General features: G+C 54.3%; 1 protein-coding gene across 2 annotated transcripts in view; it reads right to left on the reverse strand.

The window, feature by feature from the left end:
* Window positions 1–2,839: 2,839 nt before the first annotated feature.
* The window catches only part of RORC (RAR related orphan receptor C), a 67,450-nt gene continuing 42,757 nt past the window's right edge, over window positions 2,840–27,532 (reverse strand). For both annotated transcript variants that reach the window (XM_050930633.1, XM_050930634.1), the window contains 9 exons: window positions 16,519–16,604; window positions 15,906–16,047; window positions 12,899–13,432; window positions 11,901–12,022; window positions 9,787–9,919; window positions 8,877–8,984; window positions 7,488–7,598; window positions 5,874–5,983; window positions 2,840–4,832 (listed from right to left, as the gene is read on the reverse strand). In XM_050930633.1, coding sequence (XP_050786590.1) covers window positions 4,671–4,832; window positions 5,874–5,983; window positions 7,488–7,598; window positions 8,877–8,984; window positions 9,787–9,919; window positions 11,901–12,022; window positions 12,899–13,432; window positions 15,906–16,047; window positions 16,519–16,604 — 1,508 coding nt within the window. In that variant the 3' untranslated portion in view covers window positions 2,840–4,670. The remainder of the gene's footprint in view (window positions 4,833–5,873; window positions 5,984–7,487; window positions 7,599–8,876; window positions 8,985–9,786; window positions 9,920–11,900; window positions 12,023–12,898; window positions 13,433–15,905; window positions 16,048–16,518; window positions 16,605–27,532) is intronic.

The raw sequence follows: 27,532 nt of genomic DNA on the forward strand, positions 1-27,532 counted from the left end.
AGCAGCTTTGTTAATGAACTCTCCTGTCATCCCATGACTCTAGAGGCTGGGGCTTTCATAAAACACTTTGATGATCATAGGCACATCTGTACAGTGCCTAGCACAGTGGGGCTCTGATCTGTGACTGGGACTCCTAGGTTCTTGGAGATTTCATAAGAGTTTAAGGCCAGACAGGACCATTAGCCTGGCCCTTTGTGTATCACAGGCCAATAAATGTCCCTTCAAACAGCCCCATATAAGCCCCAAAATTCTAGTTACACTAAAGCATTTTGGTCCTTGTGCAGCACAGGCAGAGACCAGGAAGGGACCAAAGCGCCATCCGGACCATGCCCAAAGCCCTGGCGGTGGCAGGGAACTGACTTGGTGAGATACGCCCAGCAGGCAAACCAAGCTCTGTGCCCCAGAGGACGGTGAAAATTAGTGAACAACAAAACAGTCCTAGACTCGCGATAAAACCACAAGAGTCTGCAACCCTATGAATATCCGCAGAGCCATAAATAAGCAGCTGGACTCCATTTCTTGGCAACCTAGTTTATTGAAAATAGCAGAGAAAACTGGACACTTTTCAATAACGTTTTCATTACAATGTGTATTCTGAATAATATATTTTTTTAAACCTTTGCAAGTAAATATATAACCCTGGGCAACAAATAAACAGACAAAATAAAATGCACCATCAGTTGAATTAAATTAAACAAAATCTAAAACCTCTTTTTTTTTTTAAAGAATGATGGCTCTATTAAAAAAAAATTACAACTTTCAAATATTTACAAACCTGGCATGACGACATATTTAAATATTTAAAACAATTTTACAAAATGACAGTATTGCGGGTTAGATGTATTGGATTATTATTGGGTTTTTTACACTAAAAGAATGCAACCAAAAAGCAATGATAAACGAGACATGAATGCAAAGTGGTTAGCGGCTCGGTGAAGCAGATACCCTGGGTTGCTAGGTTAAGAGTTGGCTATGGATCAAGCTAGAAGATGTTCAGAAAGGACCTAAGGCCAGAGAGGGTCTGATTGTCTATTACTGTGCTGGAAACAGGACTGTCCCGAGTGACGCTCTTAAAGAGGCAGATGGTTTCGAGGGTCGATCAATTTAATTCCTCTGGAATCCAGACAGTGCAAGGTTCAAAGGTGCTTAGGAAGTTGGGTGTTTGTTACAAATCTGGGGTGAACTGCCATTAATGACCCAGATTCTGATCTCGCTTGCCCCAGTTTTGCATAGGGGTTCCTCCAGGGACTTCAACAGAACTGACTCCTGATTCACACCAGTGGGACAGGAGGATGTTTGCCCAGTTCCCCAATGGTGTTTAGGCGCCCAGCTCTCTTTAAAGTGCTGGGCCTAAGTACCCAAGTCCCTTTTGAAAATGGGACTTAGCTTCCAAGTCACTGAGAACCTGATTTTAAAGGTATTTAGGCACCTAACACCTGTTGGTTTCAAAGGGAGTTAGGCACCCACACACCTTTAAAAATCAGGCCCTTGGGCACTTGTAAATATTCTGTGTGTGTGTCCATGCGCGTAGACCTGTGTCCCAGCCTGATTTCCAGGGATATTGGAGCCCTTTCCCCTTCCATTGACTTCAATGGATGCTCAGAACCTTCTGCAGCATGGCTACACCTCGGGTCCAATCCAGCACCAAAGAACCTACCAGCAGCAACAGGGAACCGGCAAACCCACCCCTGCTTTTGACCACGATTTTGGTCAAAAAATTCAAGTGTTTTTGTCTAAAAAGTCAAAATTTCCCCTTTTCATGTTGCTGACCATTTTTAACAAGAATATCTCTGTGGGTTTGGTTCTAAGTTGGGGCGGGGGCTGGTTTTTCTATAGAAAACGGAAACATTTTGATCAGAAACTTCAGGTTGTAGGGCGGGGGGGAATGATTCCTTGCCACGGCCACAAATTTCCTACAATAAATAACTGGCATTTTCCAGGTGGCTCTAGTTTGCCCATTACCGAATCACTAGCTTGGCTCCGTGGACCCAAGAAATGCTAGCAAGCATCAGCAGCTCCTCCATGAATTCCGAATCCAGCACCCACCCAGCAAGACAACCAGCCCGGTGTCCAGGCATGTTTCTCATCGTTAATTAGGCCTTTCTTAGACTCTGGTGACAAACGAAGCGCAACTTTCCTTTTTGTAAAGCTCCTGCTGAATAATCTTAAAAGTGCAAATTGAGAGGAGATGGCTCATTTGGGACTGGAGACAGGCAAAGAATTCTGCTCCCTTGCCAGCTATCGCGGTGTCCTCGCCCCTGGATTTTCATGCAAGATGGGACTGCATCAGCTCAAACAGCAGCAAACGCTGGGCAGGTAAATGGAAAGAGGCAGACGATGTCCAGGAGTCAGGAGATGAGATGAAAGGAAGAAGAAAAGGCAGAGAAAAAGCCAAGGACAGAACTGTTGGGCTGTGGGAGAAGAAATATTGCTTGGGCTGCTCAGATCTCGGCTGGACAAAGATTTGGGGCTTGTTACATGAGACACACAGATGGATTAGTGGAGGCGGGTGTGTGTGTGTGTGTGTGTGAACGTAGCATCTCTGGATCTAAAAGCCAGACCCTTCATTGTCTGAGCTACAGAACACAGGCTGCTGAGCTGCCAGGCTCCTGCAGACTCACAAGCCTCTAGCCCTCCGGAGGGACAGAGACAGGCCTGGCATTAACGCCGGTCGTACAGAGATTTAAGGGCACGGCCCTGCAGCAGATGAAGATGGGACCCAGCAAATCTTTCCCCGTCTTTAGCTTTCCTGCTTTTCTGCTACATGGGCAAAGTGCTTCGAACAGGGCGAAGGATTCGCAAGGGCAGGACAGAGGTTGAGGCGGCAAACAGGACACGAAGGTAGAGGCAAGTATGCAGAGACTAAATATAGGGCACTACACTAGTCTGTGCTGATGCCTCTCCCCAGGGATGCCCTTCACCCCCCTAGCCACAGCTAGGATCTGGAACTCAGACCCTTTGGGTGGGTCTGCCCTGCAATCCCGGGGTGTGACGGCTCTAGCTGGCTGGGGTACCGGGGCAGTGACGCCACGGCAGTGCAGGCTGTACAAGCCCATCCAGAACTGTGGGTCACTGCTCACACTGCTTTGCCTTGGCTGCTATGGGTACCCGAGCTAGCAAGGTTAAATCTGCAATCACCCCCCAATCCTTGCAGCGTAGACTGGCCCTGACCTCACTGCAGCCCTCTCAGTGAAACGCGTTGGCTGCTGGACTCTACGTTGCAGCCCCCGGGGGTCGTGTCCCGTCGTCAGAGGCACAGGCGAGCAGGGTGAGCATTAGCGGGCGGGGGCCAAACACCCCTTCCTTGGGGTTTGCTCCACGGTGCTCGTGCGCAATGGAAGAGCCTAGACAAGGAACGTGGGGTTTGATTCTGCAAACTCTCAGCAGTGCTGTCCCTTCACGGCGATGTCACGCAGCATCCATGGGACAATGGCCTGTGAAATCAGTGGGACCAACCGCGGCCTTGAGGTTAGGCGTGTGCCTGAATGATCTACTGGCTTGATCCAGAGTCGGCTGAGGTCCACAGACGGCCTCCCGTCACAGTGGCTGTACTTCCGAATCCCAGCGGTACAACCCCCCAGCAATTTTCAATCGGAATCGTTTTACTGGTTTGCAAAAGCTCTTTTAGAAAAAGGCGATTTTGAAAATCACTCTCCTTGTAAACAACCATCAGCTCCCGCTCAGTAAAAGCCCCGTACTTAAGAAAATTAGAATCTGTTGCTTTCCAAAAATAGCCTTAACATTAAAAACCAGCCTTTTATTATATTAACTTTATACAATATCTATATATATATATTTTACTATGAGTAAAACCATATCGTTGGGTTTGAAACCCTGAGAATTTCATGGGGATGGGGATTCTTTCCAGCAGGGGGCAGCAGAGTGTGCAGCAAACTTTCTACCAAGCTATAAGAAATACAGGAGCTTGGGCGGGTGGGGGCTGGTCCCCTGGTGCTGCAGGATAGACCTAAAGGCAAACGTTTAAAAATAGATCTCTATATTATGTACAATTATTATCTTAAAACAGCTTGGTTAAAAATTCTCCTGCCACAAATCTGTAAGGAGACCAAAACAAATAAAAATAAAAAATGAAAAATGAGGTATTTGAACTACCCGAGCCAGTCTCTAGATTCTAGTCACTGGAGTAATATGGTGGGCAGTGTATTTTCCTTGGCCCTGAATATGTTACAGCAAAAGCTAGCGAGCTCCTTGATCTCAGCCCCTCTGGGGTCTCGGCTCAGGGCGTCTCACCAGTAATACTTTGTGCCTCGGTAGCACCTGCCAGCTGAGACCCTCAAAGAGCTTCACGAGGTTGTTTAAGCATCGCTCCACCACCTCCATGGAGTGTGTGGGAGGGGGTCTCCCTACCCCCTGCATTAAAGAGAGAGGAACAAGGCCCAGAGAAAGGGGCAGTGACTTGCTCAGGTTGTGGCAGAGGCGGGCATGGAACCCAGGAGTCCTGGCTGCCAGCTGTCGGCTCTGATCACTTGGCCACACCCTCTCCTGCACCACACCCCTCGGCTGTGCTGTTTGGGAGGGGATGGGAGGGAGCAGGTTCTAATTTGGTCCAACCCTCCCCACTCCCCGCTACCTCCCATCCCAGGGTGGTGGGGGGCGACAGACCGGCGCGAGATGGGAGTTGGTCTCTGGGCACAGGCCTCCCATGGGGATCATTCTGCCGCCGCTCCCTGGAGCTCGCACTCGGAGCTGAACAGCTCTTTGTAGAGCGGGGGGAACAGGGCGTGGACGATGATGGGGTACATCTGCCGGAAGGACCGCAGCTTCTCCACATGCTGGTAACACAGACTGCGCAGCTTCCCTTTGGGCGGTAGCTACAGGGGAGAGAGGCACGCAGCATAAATATGGATCTCCAGGCCTCCGCCCCTCTGCTGAGCACTCGCAGACCAACACGGCAGTCCGTTGGCAATGGGGCCTCGGGGACCCAAAGCCGCTCGGTGGGTGAAACAAGTACAGAAGGTCTCAGCTTGATCAGGGCAGTAACTGGCCTGGCAACGCCTGGGGCTTCTGTGAGCTCTTGTGATGTTGCTGAACATGTCTGGGGGTGCGTGTGCATGTGCATGCGAGAGTGTGTACATGCATCTGTGACAGTGTGTGTGCATGCATGGTGCACATTGCATGTGAGTGTGCGAGTGTATGCACATGGCAGTGTGAGAGCATGTGCGTGCGTGCAAGTGTGTGTGTGTGCATGTACATGCATGCATGTGAATGTGTGTGTGTGTGCATGTGAGTGTGCAAGAGTATGTGTACGGCAGTGTGAGTGCATGTGAGTGTGTGAGTGTGCGTGCATGTGAAAGTGTGTGTGAATGTGTGCATTTGAGTGTGCGAGTGTGACAGAGTGAGAGCACGTGTGTGTGTGCATGCATGGTACACATGTGCATGTGTGTGCATGTGTGTGTGTGACAGTGTGTGAGTGTGTATGTGTGTGCGTGCTTGTGCGCGTGCGCTCTGCTGCCTGCTGCCGGTCTGTGAGCATGAGCCCATTTTTGGAACTCTCCACCTCTACCGAATATTTGCATAATCACCCAGAATCCACTAGTGAGAGTCCCTAATGTCCAATCTGAGCATATCGTCTGCTCAGCGCAGATCTCTCCCCTCAGCCACCCAGCCCCCGATCCACATTGGACACGTGTAACCAGCTACAGGTTCAGCAGCCCAAGCCTCACTCCCCTTCTGGCTCCTTGCAGCATGGGAGCGCTGGGAGCCCACTAGCACAGTAAAGGGACCCAGAAGCAGGCCCTCAAGTCCTTGCTCCTGGGCTTCACACCACCAGCAGCATTCGAGAAGTGCCTATGCCCTGCGGCGTGTGGCTTGTGACAGAGGAGGCAGGTAAGGCCGTGGGACCGTGCGCCTACCTTGGCCAGGATGCCTTCCCGGTGGGTTTTCCGTAACATGTGTTTAAAGGCCAGTTCCAGGTTATTCTGTAGCCTCTCCACCTTGCCCTTCTCCTGCAGCCATGGCCGATCTGCACCGAGACAGGAGAAGGCACAGATGAGCATTTCCCATGCCCGACCGGGGGGCGGGGTCTCTCTTGGCCTATGCCCTCCTCTCTTCATGGGCCAATGCTACCTGAACGACGGAGGGAGAGCATTGCCTCCCTAGAGCCCGGAGTTCTGCTGCATGACAGTTTAAGGGGCAGGATGGATGGATCTCAGCCCCCTGTGGTCAGACCAGGCTGGCTGAGCACTTGGGGTTATCCATGCACTGAGGATTGCAACAGAGTCCGGCCAGCCACAAACACCCCACAGTGGCAACGGAGATTACCACCGAACTTTTCTGCAGTTTCAGCCCTGGGGTCCTGGCCAAATGCTAGTCAGTGGTCTCCTAATGGGACTGGAGTGACATCTCACCCTCCACAATAACCCTGTCTAGCTCCCTTTCAGGATCTGAGCCCTGGTCCCTGAGGATGGTGGCTCGGGGTTGCATGGCCTGCAGGATGCAGCAGGCTGAGAAGGGGTGACTCTAAAGCCCCATCAGCCTCTCTCTGGTTCCATTCGCATGACCAGATGGGGAAGGAGGGAGGTGGCACTCTCAGCGCTGACTTCGAAATGGGCACCTCAGGGTGAAACCCAGACGCTTGCCCACCTGTGCTGGCAGGAGAGCAGAGGACACTGGATTCAGGAAGGAAAAGTTTTGGGGGCAGGGGCTGGTTGAAAATGTTCCATCATTTTTTGATGGAAAATGGGGGTTTTGATTGCAGGAATTTTGTCATTGAAATCGTGATATTTCATCGGTCAAACTGACTGCTCGAAAACCAAACTTTTTTGGCCGAAAACTGAAATAATTCAATTTACAGGGGTGCCGCGGTTCCTCATGGGAGCAGTGGTTTCGGTGCCTCATCCGCCTTGTCTCCTCAATGGACCGGGTTCTCTGGGAGGACTACATTTCCCATGATGCTTCCTTCAGCAAATGAGAGCATGGTGCACCATGGGAGCTGTAGTCCAGCCAGAGAGCACAGCCTATAGAGGAGAAAGGGAGCATAAGGCACTTGAACTACAAATCCCGGGAGGCACCTCAGTGCTAGAGATGTAAAAGATTAACCAACCTCAGCTGTTAACCCAAGCAGCCCTGCACTGGCAGGAGGGACCCCAGCCCTGGTCACACCATACCAGCGGGGCTGGTGGGACCCCAGAGCCAGAGTGAGCCCCAGCTCCAGCCCCCACCGTGCTAGACTCACCGGAGCTACCTCGGTTAATGGTTAACTTGTTAAATGTTATAATTTTAATTGTTTAACCGGTGAACTTTTTAAACCACTCTTTACATCCCTACTCGATGCCATTATGAAGTGAAATATTTCTGGGGTGGGTGGAATGGGGGAGGGGTCAAAAAGTCAATATTTCCCAGGGACCCCCCCCCACCATTTTCTGACCAGCTCTACTTATGTGGCTGTTTGGCAATTAACATCAGGTATCCCCCACCCACGATGGGGGCTGCAGCCCTAGGACTGAAGGCCAGCAGCAGACGCTCACTTGAGTTGATGAGCACCAAGGCGGTGAAGAGGGCAATCTCGTTTTCGGAGAAGTGCAGCGAGCACAGGCTGTGAGCGAAGTCGAAGATGGAGCTGATCAGCTCGTTGCACCCTGGGAAATGGAGCAGAGCAGTCAGTCACCTGCGGCTTCCTCCCGGGCAGCCCCGCCCCCTCTCCAGCACCTCCCAGAGGTGGGATTCGCCTTCCTTTCTAACCAGCCTCCCACTGGGTCTACAGGCATCGCTGAGGACACATTGTCCCCTCTGGGATCACAGGACAAGCCTCCTCCACCGCTGGGGCTGGGATGGAAGTCCAATCTCCAGGGCTCATATAATCCTCTGCTTCTCTTCTGAGATTGGCAACAAGGGGGGTTTGCTGCGCTGTGAACGCCTGGCCACCGGGAACTGGGCAGAGGCCACCGAAGATATTAATATTCCCAGAGGCTTCAGCCCAGTCAGACCCCATTTTGCTAGACGCTGCCCAGACACACAGTAACTGATGCCCACTGGCCCAAGGAGCCTAAGCAGCCATTGGCTGGGCCGTAGCGCCACAAGCTAGATTTGAACCAGGGACCTAGAAAGGAAACGGCTCCACAGCTTGTTGCCAACCAGCCCCTCGGATATCAGCCAAGCAAAAATCAAAGCCACTGCTCCGGATCGAACACAGCAGAGGATCACACTGGATGTGACCCACTGCAGGCATCTTCTTCGGGGCCTCAGCAGGCAGCACTGGCTGCTTTGGCTGGGAAGGGCCCATCACCCCCTCATCCCGAGATTATCTCTGCAGAGATATTAATATTGGCAGCTGGCAGAGAGACACCTGTGTTGCCAAGCAGACTCATGTACTGGTGGGGTGCTGGGCACGGCCTGCCGCATTTGAATTGCGGTTACTCCTTGGTGCAGCCTCTTTTCCTTGAGAGAAATTTCTCACCCAGGGTTCGAAGAGAAGCAGAACAGTGAAAATCCCTTTACAATGGAGAGGAGGCTTCCCAACAGCTGGAGTAATAAAGTGGGGGGGGGTCCCAAGAACGAGAGATCGAGGGCGGCCTTGTGGTTAAGGCACCGGACGGGAACTCAGGGGATATGGGTTCGAGTGCTGGCTCAGCTGCTGACACCTTGGGCAAGGCGTTTTCAAATACGCTCAGCAACCCAGCTTGGGAACAAAGGGAGGAGCCGGGCAGTGCTGAAAACCTGGTTGCTTCATTTCACTACCAAAATGGGAACAAGTGCCATCTTGGTCTGCTTCTCTGGGCCTCAGTTTCCCCATCTGTAAAAGGAAGATGACTGTGTCGTGTTAGTCTGGGAGCTCTCCGGGACAGAGACCATCTCTTGCTCTGTGTCTGGACAAAGTGGGGCCTCTGGGCTTTACCGTAATACCGCGGAAATCATACCAAGCGATTTGAAGAGCTCTGGGCCTGCATATTTGCCCTCGAAGAAGACTGTCCTGTTCTCCGAATTAAAGGCACGGCACATTCGCACCAGAACCACTTCCATGGCGCCTGCAAAAACAGAGCCGGGGGGCGGGGGCAGTGAAGAAGTTGCAAAAATAAACAGACTTAGCAGAGTTCCCAACACCTCTGCCTTTATGCATGAAAGCAGGGAGGTCCAGGGAAGTAAGCTCGCCCCAGGCCCGGTATCTCCCGCCCGTTTAGGGGGTAGGGGCCGAGGTTACATCTACACTGCTATCAAATCGGTGCCCGCTGCCCGGATGGGCATGGCTGAGCTAGCTTTACCCACGCTAGCATGGCTGAAAATAGCAGTGACATGACATGGCGGCATGGGCCTGGGCTGGCAATGCAAACACATACCCAGGGACCCCCCACACGCTGCTGCGGCTTTGCTGATGTTTAGCCCTGCTAGCTAGATTAAAGCTGGTGCAGGGACACAGTCACCCCATCTCCCCCCGGACTGCAGCGCAGATGTGGCCTGAGTCACGCTGTCCCGTTCAGAGCGGCAGGGAAATTTGCAGGGTATGGTCCACCCTGGAGGTGCAATTGGAGACGGCATCCGTGCAGGATGTGGGCCGAGCCTGTGGCTCCCACCCAAGGACGCTCGTGGTTTGGAGCCCGGCACGGCAGCACCGGTTGCACGACAGGGTCTTGCAGCAGGAGATGGGGCTGAAAGTCAGAGCACAAATCCAGGTGCAAACAGCCCCTGCGGGCCGGGCGCTGTGCCTCCGAATACAAAGCCTGTGGGGTCTGCTTCCCAGGGAGGCTGTTCTCACGGAGAGCTCAAGGGATGGCCTCTTTATTGACCCAGCCGGGGGAAGGGGGCATCCCTGCTGCAGTTCCAGACACGTACCTGCTTTCAGAAGCACGATCTGGTCGTTTTGGCACAGCTCCATGAAGCCGCCCATCCGCTTGGCAAACTCCACCACGTACTGGATGGCTTCCGTGATGCGGCAGGCACAGCGTTCCCACATCTCCTCCATGGACTGGAAGAGAGAAGGCCACAGCTGCACCACACTGTACGGCTGGCAGCCCCTCGGCCCATGGGCCGAGTCCCATGACACTTGGCTCCTCCACGCCCCGTAGAGCACAGCTGCTCCTTACCCCACCCACCATGCCTGGTGTGGCTGCCCCAAAACCCCACATGCCCCATGCCACATGGCATGGCTGCCCCATAACTGTGTGCCATGCCCAGTGCAGCCATCCCATGTGCCCCACCCCATGTGGAGCAAGTGCCCCATAAGCCCACTTGTTGGCGAACAATCAAAGAAATGAACTATTTCAATTTGGTAATATAGCCGCTGTGCCTCATGGGAGTTCTAGTCTGGGTGCCTCAGACACCTGTTCCCCTCGAGAGGCCGGGCTCCCTGGTTAGACTACATCTCCCATGATGCACCATGGTCTCCCCTCTTGGCAAGGGGAGGCGGTGCATCATGGGTGTCCCTGGCCCTGGTGGAATGTGGGGGATGAAGTCTGGCCGGAGAGCCCAGACCAGAGAGGAGAACAGAGGCATGAGTTGCCGCGGGGGCATTTCTCAACCGAAATTTTCCATTTTGGGGGCATTCGTTTTTTTGATGAAAAACTGAAATTTCCCGTGAGAAGGGGGCATTTTCCACGCAAAATGTCGCTGAGTCAAAACCGCAAGTTTCTGCCTCAAACCATTTACAACGGAATATTTTCAACCAGCCCCTTTACTGCACTTTGCACCTGTGACCTCAGGAGTCCTGCCGGGGCAGTTAACCCTTTAGTCTCCTCCACAGAGGACAGAAGCCCAGCGGTTGCTCATTCATTAGCCATTTTCCTTTCCTTTCCCCACCGGGCCCAAAGCTGGAGTCTGTACTGATCCCAATGTTCCTGTGCCAGGGCCATTATGAATTGCTCTGAAACGACTTGGCCACGTCTGGAAAGCTGATGAAGCATTTCGCGAACCAGACAGAGGTTCCTATTTAGTTAATGGATCTTAATTAGCTGCTGAATCAAACTCATTTTCTTCCCTCTGTCCCATCCCTTGATTTTATTGTGAAGTCCTCAGCTGAACCCAGCCGAGCGAGCAGTGACTCATACAAAACCCTGCACGCTGACTGAAGTCTCGATAAACAATAAAGGGGAGCATCAGCCCTACGCAGCAGATGTTAAACCCCAAAGTGCCACGAAAGGTCAGAGACACCGAGCGCTGGGTCACTCAGCCGAGTTCCCTCTTGCAGCCAGTGCTGAGCAGGCCCTGACCGCAAACTTGCTTGGGCTTTGTGCCAGCTAAGAACTCTTTGCTATAGGCTCTTCCACCGCAGTACAAGAGGAAACACCAGCAGAGGAACTGGTGTCATTTAGGAAGACAATTTTCAGGCAGCCCCTATGGAAAAGTCCTCCAAAATTTAGTAAGGTTCCATAGACCTGAACAGAGGAGATCATCCTCTCTAGAGAATTTTTAAGCCAACCTTATAGAATTTAATATCCTTGCTAGAAAATCCTGCAGGCTGGTCTAGAATGTCTGTAAAAGAACCATCCCTCCCATCTCTGTTTAAATCCCCCTGGGCTATTTCCAGGTGGACAGTCTGATTCTGCTCCTGGGAAAACTGATTCAGTTTGGAACAAGTTGGGCCATAAGGGACTTGCCCAAAGGCCAGAGACTCAATCAGAGCCAAGAGCAGAATATCAGTCGTTTCTCTCAGCAAAACCCTTAGACATGCTGCCTCCTGCCCAGTTACCGGCCCAGCCTTAACCGGGCCACGTAATGGATCTTGTGGTTGGGAAACCTTCCTTCTGTTCTACCTACATTCCCCACTGATCCCTTAGTGAGCTGGAAGGGAGGTGTTTGTCCTAGCTTCATACCCCGGCGGGCTGGGTGCCCAGGTTATCTGGCTACCAGCTTATCCCATGCCGAGCGTCAGTCGAGCATAGAAGTCACTGCACTTATCCTTGGCAGGAGTCTCCACCAGCTCCCAGCCCCATCCCCAACCCCCATCTCACCTTCTTCTGGTAGCTCCTGACTTCCTCCCACGAGAACGTCTCCAGCCTCAGGAGTTGCAGATCTTCCAGGCGCAGCTGGCAGGTCTCCCGGTAGGACTTGAGGACATTCTGGGTCAGGTGCTCTGTGGACAGCAGGCGGCGAGGCTCAGAGGGGGAGCGTGGGGAACGGCTGGGCCTGTCCCTGGGCCACAGCCCTGATTCTCCCTTCAGTTTCTTCTGTGGTTTCCTGAGTCTATCGCTCTGCACTGCCAGCCTTGGCACGCAGGCCCCTGTGTGTAACAATCTGCCCCCTCCCCCTAGCTCGGCACTTAGCAGGGTTTGAATCTGCAATGTTAAAGACATGGGCCTCTCCTTTGTCAGTGGGGGAGTAACTCCACTAGCTGGTAGCTGCAGTAGGCTGTTATCCTCTGATATGGAGCAGGATGTTCCCATGGACTGAAAGGGGGTTCCAAAGAGGATGGATCTAGACTGTTCTCAGTGATACCAGATGACGGAACAAGGAGTAATGGTCTCAAGTTGCAGTGGGGGAGGTTTAGGTTGGATATTAGGAAAAAAATTTTCACTAGGAGGGCAGTGAAGCACTGGAATGGGTTCCCTAGGGAGGTGGTGGAATCTCCTTCCCTAGGGGTTTTTAAGGCCCCGCTTGACAAAGCCCTGGCTGGGATGATTTAGTTGGGAATTGGTCCTGCTTTGAGCAGGGGGTTGGAATAGATATCTCCTGAGGTCCCTTCCAACCCTGATATTCTCTGATTCTGTGGAATGATGGGAGATGAGTGTAAGAACCATCACCTGAGTTTTCACTGGGGATCGAATCCAAGGCCAAGAGAATGAAGAGCAGCTGAAGCTAAGAGACTGAGGTTTCTGCTTACAGCTGGAGAAGACCCGTAATCCCCGTGTGGATGTGAACCCCAGCCCCACCCCCCAGTAATGCGGCCTGAATGGGGATCCCTAGAAGGCCGAGGCTGCCCCACCGGGCGTTCCTGCCCCAGGAGACTCACCGATCTCAGTCACCGAGGAATCGGGCGACTCCAGGATGCTGGTGAAGTTGGGACTCGTGTAGAAGTCAACGGTCTCCCCGACGTCGCCCCCGGCCTGGACCCGCTTGCCCCCGCCGATGTCCAGCCGGGAGAGGTCCGGCGATGCCTGCATCTCCAGGGCATAGAAGACGCTGGCCCTGCTCTCCATCTTGATCCGCTCGGGGCTGTAGTCCCTGGCAAAGGGGCCGCGCAGGTTGTCGCTCAGCCGGCTGTGGCCCTTGGCCAGTCCGTTGGGGTAGGCCAGAGCCACTGTCTCGTCCTGAGACTGGCTCAGCCGCGCCTGTCCGTTCAGGAGGGCTGTGGAGCAGCCTGAGGACTCCAGCAGGTCTGGGGAAGAGGCCAGCTTGAGTTGCCCGTTAGCCAGGCCCAGGGAGTAGGCCGGGGCCATCGCTTCGCCGCCTTCCTGCTGCTGCTGTTGCTGCTGCTGCAGCTGCTTCTGCACCTCGGCGTGGAGGCTGTCGCGCTGCTTCTTGGACATGCGGCCAAACTTGACAGCTGGAGAACGAAAGGGCAGGGACGAGTCGAGTCGGGGCTGAGACCGACCCTGTGTTCATGGCTGGAGCCATTGAGAGGGGCCCTGGGCTCCCTCCCTCCCAGCTGCTTCCCCAGAGATCCTGAGCAGCGGCCTCCATCTCCTGGGATATCCAGGAGCCATAACGGGGCAGTGGGTCCCATAAGGAGCCTGCAGCGAGCTGCCAGGGACAGAAAGGGCAGAGGAGCCGCCCTCATTGACAAAGGCGGAGTCTGGCTCCTTGTGCCTATCAAGACCCACCAAGTTTGTCCTGTTAAGCGAGGGGCCCAGGCAGCACTTGGATGGGATGGGGGGACACCAATGGTGGTGCAGCAGGCGGGTGACTACCTAGCAGGGGTGCTTTCCCCTCAAGTCAGTAATGAACCCCCATCACTCCCCTCCAGCAGCAAAGCACACCAAGCAGACGGGATGCAACCTGGATCACTAGCGAGCCCTGGGCGTTTTCCCTGGAGCAGGGCTGCAATTCGGGTCATTTACATTCTGCCCCGCGGTTCCAATCCCTTTCACTTCTCGCCCCAGGACAACATTGCTCTGTGGCTGCTTGAACAGCTCACGGCCCACCCCAGAGGTGGCTGCATTTCAGAGGTGGCTGATCACCGGGGATACAAAATGCTTTGGGATCCTTGGGGATGAAAGGCCCCAGAGCGGCGATTCGCAGACTTTCTGCCCCCAGAAGCTCCCAGCTTGGCAGCTGCTCCCTCCCCTCCAGCAATCTGGGAAAAGCTGGGGGAGCGACTCCCAACCTGAGATCCCTCACACTAGGGAAGCGCCCAGGATCTAGGGTGGGGGACGGCTATCTCAGGATCTTGGGGCACTCACTTGGGAGCGGGGACAACGGTGCGTGCTCTGCGTGTGGGTCTGTATGTGGTCGCATACCTGAGCAGGAGCCTCATCTACTCAGCTGCAGAGAGGAACCGTGGTCGCAGCGAGAGGCTGATCGCATGTGCCACGTGGTCGGGCTCTTTGGCTCTCTCGAGCGACCTACATACTCACCACCGAGAGACACCCAGCCAAAGGCTTGAGCTACTTTTTCCATCCTCCTTGGATTGGGTTGGTGGGGTGTGTGTGTTTGTGTGACTTTCACTCTCCTCTGGTTGGTTTAACCCCCCTGCCTGGCTCCGGGCTGTGTGCTGACAGTGCTACCTAACCAGCTCGAACTCTCGCTATCTACACTTCTCTTTCACTTCCTTTGGCCTCCGCTTGTAGGTTTTATAGCACCTTTAATAATCCCCAGCCCGAGGACTCCTCCTCTGCTAAGAAGTCTGGTGTTGAACCTTTTTATGCCCAGGGGGCGGAAGAGAATGAAGGTTCGACCCCTCTCTGGGCTGGAAAGGAGGGCGGATTCCCTGCTCTTGTCCTGGCTCCTGTGTGCCGCTCTGCTGGCATTCAGAGGCCTTTGCAGCCCGCAAAGGGCTGAGGGAGGATTCTGCTGGCTCTGGCGCTGCCTTCCGCAGACCCCGCTCCCACGTCAAGCCTTGGTGTAGGGGGCATGCTGGGGGCAGGGCCAGAGCACATGCAGCTAATTGCTAAGTTGCCCTGTGCCACAAGCCACAGGTAACTCTGCAGAAGCTGCTATAACTTAGAGAGAGTTTGGCCCACTGGTTCGGGTGCTGGATCTCTCTGTGCCTCAGTTTCCCCATCTGCACAATAGGGATAATAGCACAGACATAGAGGCCAGCCAGGCTGCTCCAGGTTACACTGGGAGATGCTTTCAATCCTAAGAGCAGTGTAGAAGGAAGAGGGTGGGCACCTGGGCGGCAGGTTCTCACCAGCACCTGCAGGGGGTGCAGCTTAAACTCTCACCCACTGAGCCTCTTAAACTGGAGGACTTGGGATTGTGACAGAAGCCGGCTGCCGTTTGTCTAGCAGCATGGTAATAAATGACTTGTGGTCAAAGAGAAACATTTCTACAGAAAAGAAATCTTTCCCAATGACATTTTTCAGTTTTTTAAACCAAAAACTGATCAATTTTTGGTCAAGAACTGAACATTTTTGGTTAAAATGTTTTACTTTCAACAAAAAATTGGGTTTTTTTGGTTTGTTTGTATGTTTTTTTTTACTGAAAACCACATTTAACACACCCCGCCCAAAAACAGTTTTTAGTTTTTTGTTGAAAAACCCAAAAAGCAGCTAATACCAGCCACTGTCAGAGAGGAGAGACTGGGTTAGATGGACTAAACGGCAGAAGCAAAAGAAATCTCCATATTTTTACAGCCAGAGCCAGGTATTTTTAACTTCAGGGCACAAGAAATGAGTCAAATGCAGGGACCTGTGGAGTGGGAGGCAGCAGCTGTTTTAAGAGATCCTTCACTCTGCACTGAAATGCAGCCACTTCTGGGGTGGGGCCTGGCAGCTGTTTAAACAGGGATCCTTCACTCAGCACTGAAATGCAGCCACCTCTGGGTTGGAGCATGGCAGCTGTTTCAAACATCTTACCATCTCGGGACATCCCCAGGCTGAGGCATTTCTGCAGCCGGCAGTGCTGGCAGCGGTTGCGGCTGGTCCGGTCGATCTGGCAGTTCTGCTGGCGGGTGCAGGAGTACGTCACGTTGCCCTGCTGGCTTCTGCGGAAAAACCCCTGAAACAACGGGTTGGGGAGAGAGACACACACACACACTGACCACGGCGGCTCAGCGGCTTCGTGTGAAGCCAACTGGGGATGCCAACGCCCGGGGGAGGAGCATCTGCGGCATAAAATCAACACAGTGGCTGGTGCTGACTGGTCTCAGGGCTGAACAAGCCATGATGGACCGATCTCTGCCTGGGAGTGGCGGTAATGGGCCCAGGGGCCAGGGCATGCTCGCTTAGTGGCTGGGTGGGTGCAAGGCAGAGCCAGAACTCCAGTGGTCCCGCAGACCCTGGGCAACATCTGCTCCACAGCTGGCCCATGGCCCCTTGCAGGGGCTGGCGCTGTTCCAGGGCTCTGTGTATCTGGGAGCGCTAAGGGAATTGGAAAGGAATCCCACACCCGAGGCACCCCCGGGTGGCAGAGATCAGGCAAGCGGGGGCAGGACGGCGGAGTGGGAGTGGGGTTTGGGGTGTTGTTCACCTTGCAGCCTTCACAGGTGATGACCCCATAGTGAATCCCTGATGATTTGTCCCCGCAGATCTTACACGGGATCACTTCTATTTGCGCTAGGAGAGAGAGAGAGGGATCATGAGCGCTGCTCCCTGCATGTCCTTGCTTGGCTCTTTGGCACTGTCGTCTAATGCTTCTTAGAGCAGTGGGGTGGCGGTGCTGAGAGTCAGGACTCCTGGGTTCCATTCCCAGCTTTGGGAGGGGAGCGGGGCCTAGTGGGTTAGAGCTGGGGAGGGAGGCTCGGAGCCAGGACTCCTGGGTTCTATTACACATACCCTCTCAATGAACGCCGGGGGGTGACCCCATTTAAGAGAGAGCAGAGCTGGGGTCCTTAAATGGCTAAATCAGCCACCAGGATTGCGGGTGGAGCCTTTATATGAATAAACTAGCTTGGCTGGAAGCTGGTGCCCACAGAGAGGAAGGATTTACCTTGCCAACTCCCCAGGAAAGTGCTGCGTGTTACAACAGAGCTTGCCCACACTGGGGCACCCTCGTCTCACATTTCCTCCCATGCCCGGATTCCAGGGACTGGCCAGGGCGCAGGGGTGCTTGCCCGGCTGGATACCAATTTGTAGGGATCGCAGCGCGCTGCGGTAACCCGGCCAGCAACTAGCTGCTGGGGCTGTCACTCAGACAGCATAACTCTGCTAATCCCACCCCTGCCTTCCAGCCAGCTGCCAAACTAAGCAGGGAGAGAGGGGCAGAGCCCAGCCACACTCCCAGTGGCCTCGGGAGGGAGGGAGAGGGGTTGATTTCACAAATGGGGAAACTGAGGCACAGGGAGCACCAAGGACTCGCTCAAACACAGAGCAAGGCAGGGGCAGAGCTGGGAATGGAACCCAGGAATCCTGGCTCCCAGCCCGCTGAGGGTCAGAAACAGAAACCTGCCAGGATCCTGATATCCTAACACCCCATACACCCCATCCCACTCTCCCTCCGAAGGCAGAGCACAGAAGCCAGGAGTCCCGACACCCAGCCCACTGCTCTAACCACTAGGCAGCGTGGCTCCATAGCACATCCCTCTGCATGACGAAGCCTTCTCCGAGCCAGGCCGTGGTGCAGGGCTGGTGCTGGCTGATCTAGCCAAGGGCGTGGGGTGGGGAAAGCCAGGGAGAAAGGGCGGGTCACAAGAGGGAGCCAGGGCAGGAAGGCGACCCCAGACAATCACCCAAGAGCCACCTAACTAGGGTCCCCATCCCCACCCTTCGGCGGGACCGTGGAGAGAACACCACACAGCTGGAGCTCTGGATGGGCCAGGGCACCAATTTCCTGGAGGGCAGGGAGGGCCATGGGGCTGAGGGCCCATCCGGGAGGGCAGAAGAGCATCTTGGGTGCTGGGAAAAGCCGGCAAGTCGCAGACTGGCAATAGCCCTAAGCATCCTGCCCACCTCCCCCGGAGATTATCGTCACATGATGGCCGGTTACATAACCTGGAGATCATCTCATAATCGGCCAGCCAGGCCTGCAGGGGCCCCCTTAACCTCTTCGCAGGCAGCTGCTGCCTGGGCATTCTGCTCGCCAGGGGGTTTTCCTTAAGGAGCTGGACAGGCAGCCCTGGCACTCCCCTCTGAGTGCTGGGAACAGAACCCAGGAGTCCTGGCTCCCAGCCTCCCCGGCACACCCTGCTGTAACCACTGGTGAGAAATACCTGAGACAGACACAAATCCTCTCAGAAGACATTGAGACACTTAGGATCTTGCGGTAATAAGCAGGGGTGTATTGTGGGGATCAAGGCTGGATAAAGGCTTAGACCTCGTTGTCTGTCCTAAGGCCCCAGCTGCTGGAGTTAGGGGATGAGCACTGAAATTCAGCTTTCATTTAAAAAAGAAAAGTTACTCCTCAAGGATGTACAGAAAAGCTTGAAAACGGGCCCCGAGAGCAACCAAAGCCTGCCTGAATCTGCAGACAGCCTACACCAACAGCTCGGAGAGGTGTGAACAGCCTCATTTCCAGGGGAGTCAAACCTGCTGCTGGCCCAAGGAGGGGCGAGGCTGCCGTTTGGGGAGGGGCTATGGCTGTGCATGTGTCAGGCCCCAGACTGCCGTTCAGGGAATCCGGTGCAGGGTAAACTTTTCCCAGAAGGGCAAGGAAATCTACCACTGAAATAACTCCTGCAAACCCCCCAGGCCTGTCACTGCTAGGGGCTGGGGGCTGGCACACAATTTTAAAGGAGGGTTGGGACTTTGAATAAACAGCCCGGAGCAAATCAAGGAATCGCGCCCAGCTCGTGCGTACACACCCGGGGTCCAACCAGTGTCACTGGGGCTTAGAGTCTTTGGCACTGAGTCTGCTTGTATCCGAGGGTCGAGGCCTATGGGTTGGGAGCTCTGCTGACAGCAAAGTGTTTGTGGGGACTGACACACTGAGTTCCCTGCTGCTTTGTGGCGGGAATGTGATGCCAAAAATTAAGCTGGAAAGGGGGAGAGAGGGTATGTGAGGCAGAAGACTGGGAATCTGGGTCCTGGGTTCTATCCCCAGCTCTGACAGGGGTGTGGGGTCTAGTGGTTAGAGAAGGGAGGCTGGGAGCCAGGACTCCTGGGTTCTATCATCAGCTCTGGGTGGGGAGTGGAGTCTAGTGGTTAGAGCGGGGTGATGGGGCATCAGGACTCCTGGGATCCATGCTGAGCTATGGGAGGGGCTGATCCAACAGGGATGAGAAGCAGGATAGCAGCTTCTGCGTCTTCCTAACCCCCCTGGGCCTCTGGTCACGGGGAGCTGTGAGCACCAAAGAGCTCTGAGTCCCTCAGATGAAAGCCCCTTGCAAAGGGCCATGCGTAACCACAGCCCGCACCTTCCAGGCCCAACGGCTGCTTTCCCGAGCGTCACCTCCCCGCCCCCCGCAGGCAGCCGCCTGGCACCGGCCCAGCTCCTGCTCTGCGATACGCCAGGCGCCCATTTGGTTTGTTCTTCCTCTCTAGAGCTACCCTTATCGATGTCTCCCTCCCCCCCCCCCACTGTGTAATGAACCAGGCGATCGGCGCCCTAAATAAGGACCGAGAACTCGTCCCCCCATCATCTTCGAAACCTCAGCAGGCAGCAGATTGCCTGACGCTAACCCACAACTGGGACGCACCTCCCACCGCGCAGGAAGGCAGAAACTTCTCCAGGGCAGAGAAATCTCACAGCCTCCCCTCCACTGCTCACCACACACCAACAGGTGAAAACCCCTACCTGCTGCTTGCAGGCAGGTACCAGTAAACAACTCCCCATCACCCCCCGGCAGGAGCGAGCTAATGGGGCCACAGGGCAGGGGAAGCCCCACAACTTTCCATCAGCACAAACACGCTGATACAGGGCTTTACAGGCCCCATGAAGCTAAGGGAGAGAGGCTAGTAAATCACAGGCTCCAGGGCTATTGCATGGGCAGGGGTCAGGAAGGGAGTTGCTTCTCTCCTAGCCTCCAGCCAAAGCAGGACATGGGACTAGATGGAATCCGCAGGGTTGCAAGTGGGGCCAGATCCTGGCTTTGATGAGTCACAAATGTTTGATCTGCCCTGTCTAGTCCACTCCCTTCGGCCTTTTGAGGTGTGATTCAGCCGGGGGGAGGGGTTTGCTGGGTTGGATCACAGAACTCCCCTGGGGGCTGCCAACTGATGTGCCAAGACTGCTTCTGCCACTGCTTTCCCTGCCAGCTTGGGACTCCAGCACCCTGTCTTGTTGAGCCAGACATGCCCGTCTGCTCCAACACAGACCTAGGGTCTGAACCACGTGCCCCAAAGCTGCAGATTTAACTGAAAGCAGCTTAAGAAGTGTTCCTGTCTTTAACGCTCAGATGCCCAACTCCTAATGGGGTCTAAACCCAAATAAAGCTTATGCAGGGTAAACTCCAACTGTTCGCCCTCTATCACACTGATAGAGAGATATGCACAGCTGTTTGCCCCCTCACCCCCACGTATTAATACATACTCTGGGTTAGTTAATAAGTAAAAAGTGATTTTATTAAATACAAAAAGTAGCATTTAAGTGGTTCCAAGTGGTGACAGACAGAACAAAGTGAAACTACCGAGCAAAATAAAATAAAACACTCAAGTCTAAGCCTAGTACAATAATAAAACTGAATACAGATACAATCTCACCCTCAGAGATATAGTAATATATGGAGATCTACCTAGCTCATAGAGCTGGAAGGGACCCCAAAAGGTCATCGAGTCCAGACCCCTGCCTTCACTAGCAGGACCAAGTACTGATTTTGCCCCAGATCCCTAGGTCAGTGGCTCTCAAACTTTTTTTACTAGTGACCCCTTTCATGTAGCAAGCCTCTGAGTGCGACCCTCCCTTATAAATTAAAAACACTTTTTATATATTTAACACCATCAGAAATGCTGGAGGCAAAGCGGGGTTTTGGGGTGGAGGTTGACAGCTCGCGACCCCGCATGTAATAACCTCGTGACCCCTGACCTCCAGTTTGAGAGCCCCTGCCCTAGGTGGTCCCCTCAAGGACTGAACTCACAACCCTGGCTTTAGCAGGCCAATGCTCAATGTTTCTGCTTTGAGCAGGGGGTTGGACTTGATGACCTCCTGAGGTCCCTTCCAACCCAGATACTCTATGATTCTTTCACAGACTGGACGCCTTACTAGTCTGGGCACAATCCTTTCCCCTGGTACAGCCCTTGCCTAGCTACCACCTGAGCTGGAACGATTTCTCATGATGGCTGTCCCCTTTATTCTGTTCCACCCACTTAAATATCTTTTGCATAAGGTGGGAATCCTTTGTCCCTCTGGGTTCCCACCCCTCCTTCTCAATGGAAAAACACCATGTTAAAGATGTTCACATGTCACTGTAAGACCCCCAAGCCTTCATTCCCCCCAGCCTGGCTCACAGGAAGGTCTGCCTGCAAACAGAGCCATCCACAGTCAATTGTCCTGGTTGATGGGCGCCATCAAGATTCCAGAGCACCATCAATGGCCCACACTTTGGATAATTACAATAGGCCCTCAGAGTTATATTTCATATTTCTAGTTTCAGATACATTTATACAAATAGGATGACCAACTAAGTAGAGTATTAGCTTTGTAATGATACCTCACAAGAGATCTTTTGCATGAAGCATATTTTAGTTACATTATATTCACACTCATCAGCATACTTCCAGAAAATCATATAGAGTGCAACATCACAAGGGGGTCAGGGCAAGGTGGGTCCATGGTCTGATCTGCTGCCATGGGGAGCTGGGAGAGCAGACGGAGCGGAGCGCTGAGATGCCCTGGCGTGGCTGCGGCGAGATGGGCTGAACCTCGCTTGACCCAGGCCCTTCCCCTTGGCCTGGCACATGCAGCAACACCAGAGCTCCTAGCCTGCTGCAACCGAAGAGGCACCCAGAAGCCTTTTGCACCGTGAAGGCCCCCCCACCCCCGTCGCCGTTCTATAAGCCACATCTCCTGCTGGGCCGCGGCTCGTTAGAGAGACAGCGGTATTCATAGGTTACCCCATCCAGGACGGATTTATTAACTAAATTAGCAAGGAGCGACCCAGACTGCGGCTGCAAGGAGACTGACGCAAAAAGGAGCATGTGTGAGAACATCTGCAGTTGGCCCTGGCCCGAGACACTAAGGCCCTGATCCTTGAAGGGATTTAGGTGCCTAACTCCCATTGGTGGAGTCATAATGGAGACTGACTTCCCCTCTCCAGGTGGGTAGGGGGTACCATGTGTCTGACCCTCACCCTGATGCTGCCTGTGGGAGCTGTGGACAAGCTGCGGGTGTCATTCACCAGGACCAAGTACACTCAGATGATCCAGGCACCCTGGAGAAAACAGGGCTCTGCAGACTATTAAAAAGGAGCAGAGAATTAGCCCAAACGCAGGGACTTCTGTGCCGTTACACCAGGGGTTCCTTCGATCCCAGTACTGCTGCTTTGTGCTTACATCACACACTGCGCGTGTACAATTGGTGTGCACATACCTGCACACTCTCAACTCTCCTCGACCACTTCTTCCCCCAGCACAGAATTAGCCTGCGGAACTTGCCGAGACAAGATCTCCCCAAAGCCAAGAGCTTCGCAGCACAGCAGAAGGGGCTGGACTCTTATGGGGCTAACGAGAATAGCCAGAGTTACAACAGCAAGCTGGGGAAGGAATGTCGACTCTCCTGCATCAGGGCAACAGCTAAGCCTGGGATCAGGAAGGGAATTCTTTCAGGTTGCCCTAACGCAGCCGGGGCCGGCTTTTGCGTGCTGATACATTCCTGTATTTCCTTAAACAACACGGGGGCTAGTAAGTTTGTCTGATAACAATCATCCTCTATCCTACGCATTCCATTTCCTCTCTGCAACCACCCACTGCTCAGACCCAACGAGAAGAAAAAACCACAAGCTTCAATTGATTCACCCTTAACCTCACAACAGAATGATTGTAATTTTTTTTTTTGGTCTTTTCAATCTATCTATAGCAAATTAAATCGGTGGGAATGGGCTCCGGGTTTGACTCAGAAACAGGAACCCAGTGCCTGACTTAGTCAAAAAACTCAAAAGCCAGAGAGCAAGCTGCCAGTAACTCGCATTTTCAGGTGATGGCTGATGCCAGTAAATTCGACCTGAGAAAGGTCAGCGAGGTCTCAGGCGAAATCCCCCACAGCAACCCCATAATTGACGTGTGATGCCCGCGGGTGTCTGAGTAAGAGGATGAAGCCAAGACTTCAGAGGGGAGGAAGCAACAACGGGCCCCCCCACCAAAAAAAAAAAAATCCTTTGATACCAAAAAACGTGCAGCGTAACCTGGCCGGGAACCAGCCCCGGCCAACGTTCCTGACTTTAACCACCGAGGGGCGTCAGCGGGCGGGTCCGTGTCACGCTTCCCGTGGCGTCACGGGAAGTTCCACGCGCCCGCGGCGGGGGTGGGGTAGGGCACATGGAACTTACTGAAATGGGGGTCACGTGGGAAAACATGCTAAGTCATGCGATGCGAGTAACGGAGTGGGGAAGCGGATGCAGCGTGGGACAGGAAAGCAGGGTTCCAGGAGGCCAGTTCTCCCCGCTGCGGCCTTGTCCAGACACACGGGCGACTGCGGTTTAATGCGGAGTGTGGCGTTCAACCCGCTCAAACTAAACCAGTTCAACAGGCCGGGAGGGGCTGCTCTTGGTCCCGTTTAAACCGGCCTACGTTGCATCAATTAGGAGCAGACTCAAGCCACCCATCGGCCGAAATACGCGTGTTAATTAACCCAGCGTGTTAATTAACGGCTGCCCTCGTCACCTCCAGGGACCTCCAAAACCAAAGGCAGCTCTAGCTAAAGAGCCAGACACACATCCTAAGGGGGCCATGGACCATGCACGGGCCAGCAGCTCCCATGTAGACAAAGCTCGGCACCAGCTGGGGCTCCCAGCTTTAGCATGGCTGGTTAGCCGAGTCTCCAAGGCCCACGTCCTCAAAGGGACGCAGGCTCCTGCCAGTGGAAGTGAGGAGCCCACAGACCATTGAGAATCCAGGCCCACATCCCCTCATCTGCCATGTTGCTATTTAACCAGCTCCTGCCCCCCCAGGCTTTGCTGGCCCATCAGGGATGGCACGGCCTACTTAAACCCGTGCATGCTGTGCCTTCTGCTGGCTTCGTCCGCCTGAGGGGCATACGCCGAGCTGGGGCCGGCCAGGACCTGGCCTGGGAGAAGGGAAAGCCGGGCATGCTCAGCGCTGCTATGGAGCTGAGGGGCATATGCCCTGCAGAGTGGGCGCACTGGAGAGGCACAGAGGTAGCGGGGCCAGAAATGGCTCAACCCCCGCCACCCTAGCCCGCAGGAGAAGGAGGATGGCCCAGTGGTTAGGCAAGTAGGCCAGGCGTGGGCCTAGCTTGACCACAGGCTCCCTGGGCGACCTTCTCTGTGGCTCGGTTCCCTGTCTGTGCGAGCCAATAGCCTGCTGCCCAGCGGTGTTGTGCAATGTGCCGTGTTTACACTCAAGAGGGGAGGGAGCCCAGCAGGGTGACCAGATAGCAAGTGTGAAAAATAGGGACGGGGGTTGGTGAGGTAAAAGGAGCCTATATAAGAAAAAGACCCAAAAATCGGGACTGTCCCTATAAAATCGGGACGTCTGGTCACCCTAGAGCCCAAGCCCAGATGCTATGGGGATGGGCCCAGGTGGAGGGATTTCTCCTCCTCTCTTATAAGCTACTCAGTTGGTCACGACCCTTTCAGCACCCAGTCGCCTCTGCTCCACGGCTTGGAGAGCGACGGGACGCGTGAGGGCAGCCCCGGCCCCCAAGGGGCTCCAGTCTCACGCTGGAGCCCCTTGTTGCTATTTCAATACACAGACTAAACTCTGAGGATCCCTTGAAAAACTCTCAAAGCTTACACAGGTGTTCACACTAATTGGAGAGCGGGGGGACTAGTGGTGAGAGCAGGAGACTCCAGGGTTCATCTCCCAGCTGTCAGGGGCAGTGGTGTCTAGTGGTTAGATCAGAAGACTGGTAATCAGGACGTCTGGGTTCTTTTCTCAGCTCTGGGAGGGAGTGGGTTGAGTAGCTAGCATAGGGGTGAGGGAATCAGGACACCTTGGCTGCATTGCCCGCTAAATTACTGGGCAAGCCGCTCCCCACTTCCCTGTGCTTCAGCTTCCCCACCTGTAAAATGGAGCTCGTAAGGGTTACAAGGTGCTTTGAGAGCCTCAGCTGAAGGTCACTCCTGGCCTCTACAATGCTGAGCAGTCACTGGTTTCCTTGCCCTGCTCCCAGTCAGCAGCTGAGCCTTTTAGATGAACTGCACAAGAATCTGGTGGATCCATACTTTAACTGGTGGTTTAACAACGCCTCCCCCCCCACCCACAGCATGCACTCCCCCTGCCCCACTTTTCAAAATCATGAGGCTATGAAGGTTGTGGTTCGGGCTGTGGGGCGCCCAGGGCTGTTTAGCGGTGACCCCCATCCTGAGTTCCAGGAAAGATCAGCATATTTACATATTAATAGAAAACAGAAAAACGTCCGTGCAGCAGCCACCATGGGGAGAGGCTGATCAGATCACAGGTTGCTTTGAAGCTTGGTGTGTTTCCCTTCCCCACTCCTCCGGGCCATGGGCAGAACCTATGGGGCTTTCGTGACCTACCAGCAAAGCAATGGCCAGCAAAATAATCCTAGCTTCCTGGCCCTTAGATCTCACTGCACTTTGCATAAGGAGGGAATGCCTCAGATGAGGAAACTGAGGCACAGAGCATGGAAGAGACTTGCCCAAGGTCACACATATTGACAAAATTGGATATAGAACCCATGAGTCCAGACGCCCTGCTGCCCCCTCCTGCTCCAACCACTAGGCACCAATCCCTTCCCACAGCTGGGAAGAGAACTCAGGAGTCCTGACTCCCAGCCCCTTGCCCCTCCTCTAGTCACTAGACCCCACCCACCACCTCGAGCAGGGAAGAGAACCCAGGAGTCCTGCCTTCCAGCCAGTTGCTCTAGTAAACCCTCCTGTTTAATGTCAGATAACTTGATGGTGTTGATTGCTTTAGCTGCTGAAAATTAAGATTTACCTTCACACTTGAAGGCCAAAATTAAACCCCTACACCTCAGATTTTGGTGTCCAATGTGACCTGCTTTGCTGAGGAGCCACAAACCGCACAGCTCAGCGCCTTTGCAAACCGGGCCCCTGGCACAGAGGTGGCTCGTTATGAAATGCGAGAGCCTAACATGAGGGGTGGAAATGTCAACCTCAGCACTCGAGCAGAATCTGTCAGAAGGGGGCAGGGCCAGGACTCCTGGGTTCCTTCCACAGGTCTGGGAGCGGAATCTTGTGATTAGAGCAGAGGACTGGGCGTGAGGATTCCTGGGTTCTACTGCCAGTGCTGGGAGAGAAGTCTCATGGATACGGGAATCTGGACTCCTGGGTCCCCTCCCTAGCACTGCTGCTGACTTTGCCGCGTGACTTAGCGCTAGTCACTGCAGCAGTGTGTGCCTCAGTTTCCCCATCTGAAATAGGGGGACGATAACCATCAGTGGCGTGGCCTTAGCCATGGTTGCAGGGAGGGTGCCTGGCTGCCAGGGATGCGTGGGTGCGGGGTGTGTGTGTGTGTGTTACATGAGGCTCGGTTAATACCAGGTGACTGATGTGTCCTAACAAAACGTTACAGCACCGGGGCCAAGGCAGACTCGTAAAACAGAACTGAGCAACTCAGCAGCCCCGGAGGAAAATCAGGGGCAGGGCAGGGTGGAGGAGGGTTATCCCCTGTGCAAGCAGGTGCCCCTCCCCTCACCTGGCACCAACAGGGGCTGGCTTCCTTGCCAAACTGAGTTGCAGGCTCTTCACAGGCAGGGGCATCCCTGCTGGTTTGTTCATAGAAAGCAGCCCCTGGCGGAGTCAGAAATAGAACCCAGGAGTCCTGACCCTTGGCTCTCACCACCAGCCTGGACCAAACTTCCTTCCAGAGCCTGGAACCAAACCCAGGACTCTTGCCTCTCTCAGCCCCACCCCCAAAATCCTTTGCTCTACCCCCTACACTATCCTCTTTCCCAGTTACCCTCCAACAGGCCTGTCCAATCTGTGTCCCCCATTCCCCACCCAGCGCTAAAGAGCTGACAATCTGAGGGCTGAGTGACTCCGGCGGGGTTGGCTGCCTCCTCGAATGCAGAGCCCGGACCAGTTCAGAGAGCGCAGGGGCCTGTCTGCTGTTGTGGCCAGCTCCCTGCTTGCTGCCTGCGTGGCACAGAGCCAGGGCAGGCTGACAGCCCCATCTCCCACTGCCCACGTCCATGCACCTTCCGCCACCCCGTCTGCTCGCCACGGAGGGGCCCGAGTCAGACCTGCAAAGGGAGGCTGCGGCTGGAGCTTAGCTGTGGTGCTCATGCTGGCTGGCCGTGAGGCAGGAGGAGATGGCCTACCTGGAGCCAGGTGACACAGGGAGGGTCAGGCCTGGGACTCCCTACTGCCACAGGGAGCTCGCAGCCTGACACGCGCCGCCTTCCTCGCCTCCCAACAGATCCCTCAGGGGAATTTAACTCGCAGAGGCCGGGGCTAACGTGAGGTGACTTGAGTCCATTCTGTAGTGTGGGCACAGAGGCTGTAGCAGGA

The sequence above is a fragment of the Gopherus flavomarginatus genome, chromosome 20 (genome assembly GCF_025201925.1).
Source record: "Gopherus flavomarginatus isolate rGopFla2 chromosome 20, rGopFla2.mat.asm, whole genome shotgun sequence".
In the NCBI taxonomy this organism is placed as follows: domain Eukaryota; kingdom Metazoa; phylum Chordata; order Testudines; family Testudinidae; genus Gopherus; species Gopherus flavomarginatus.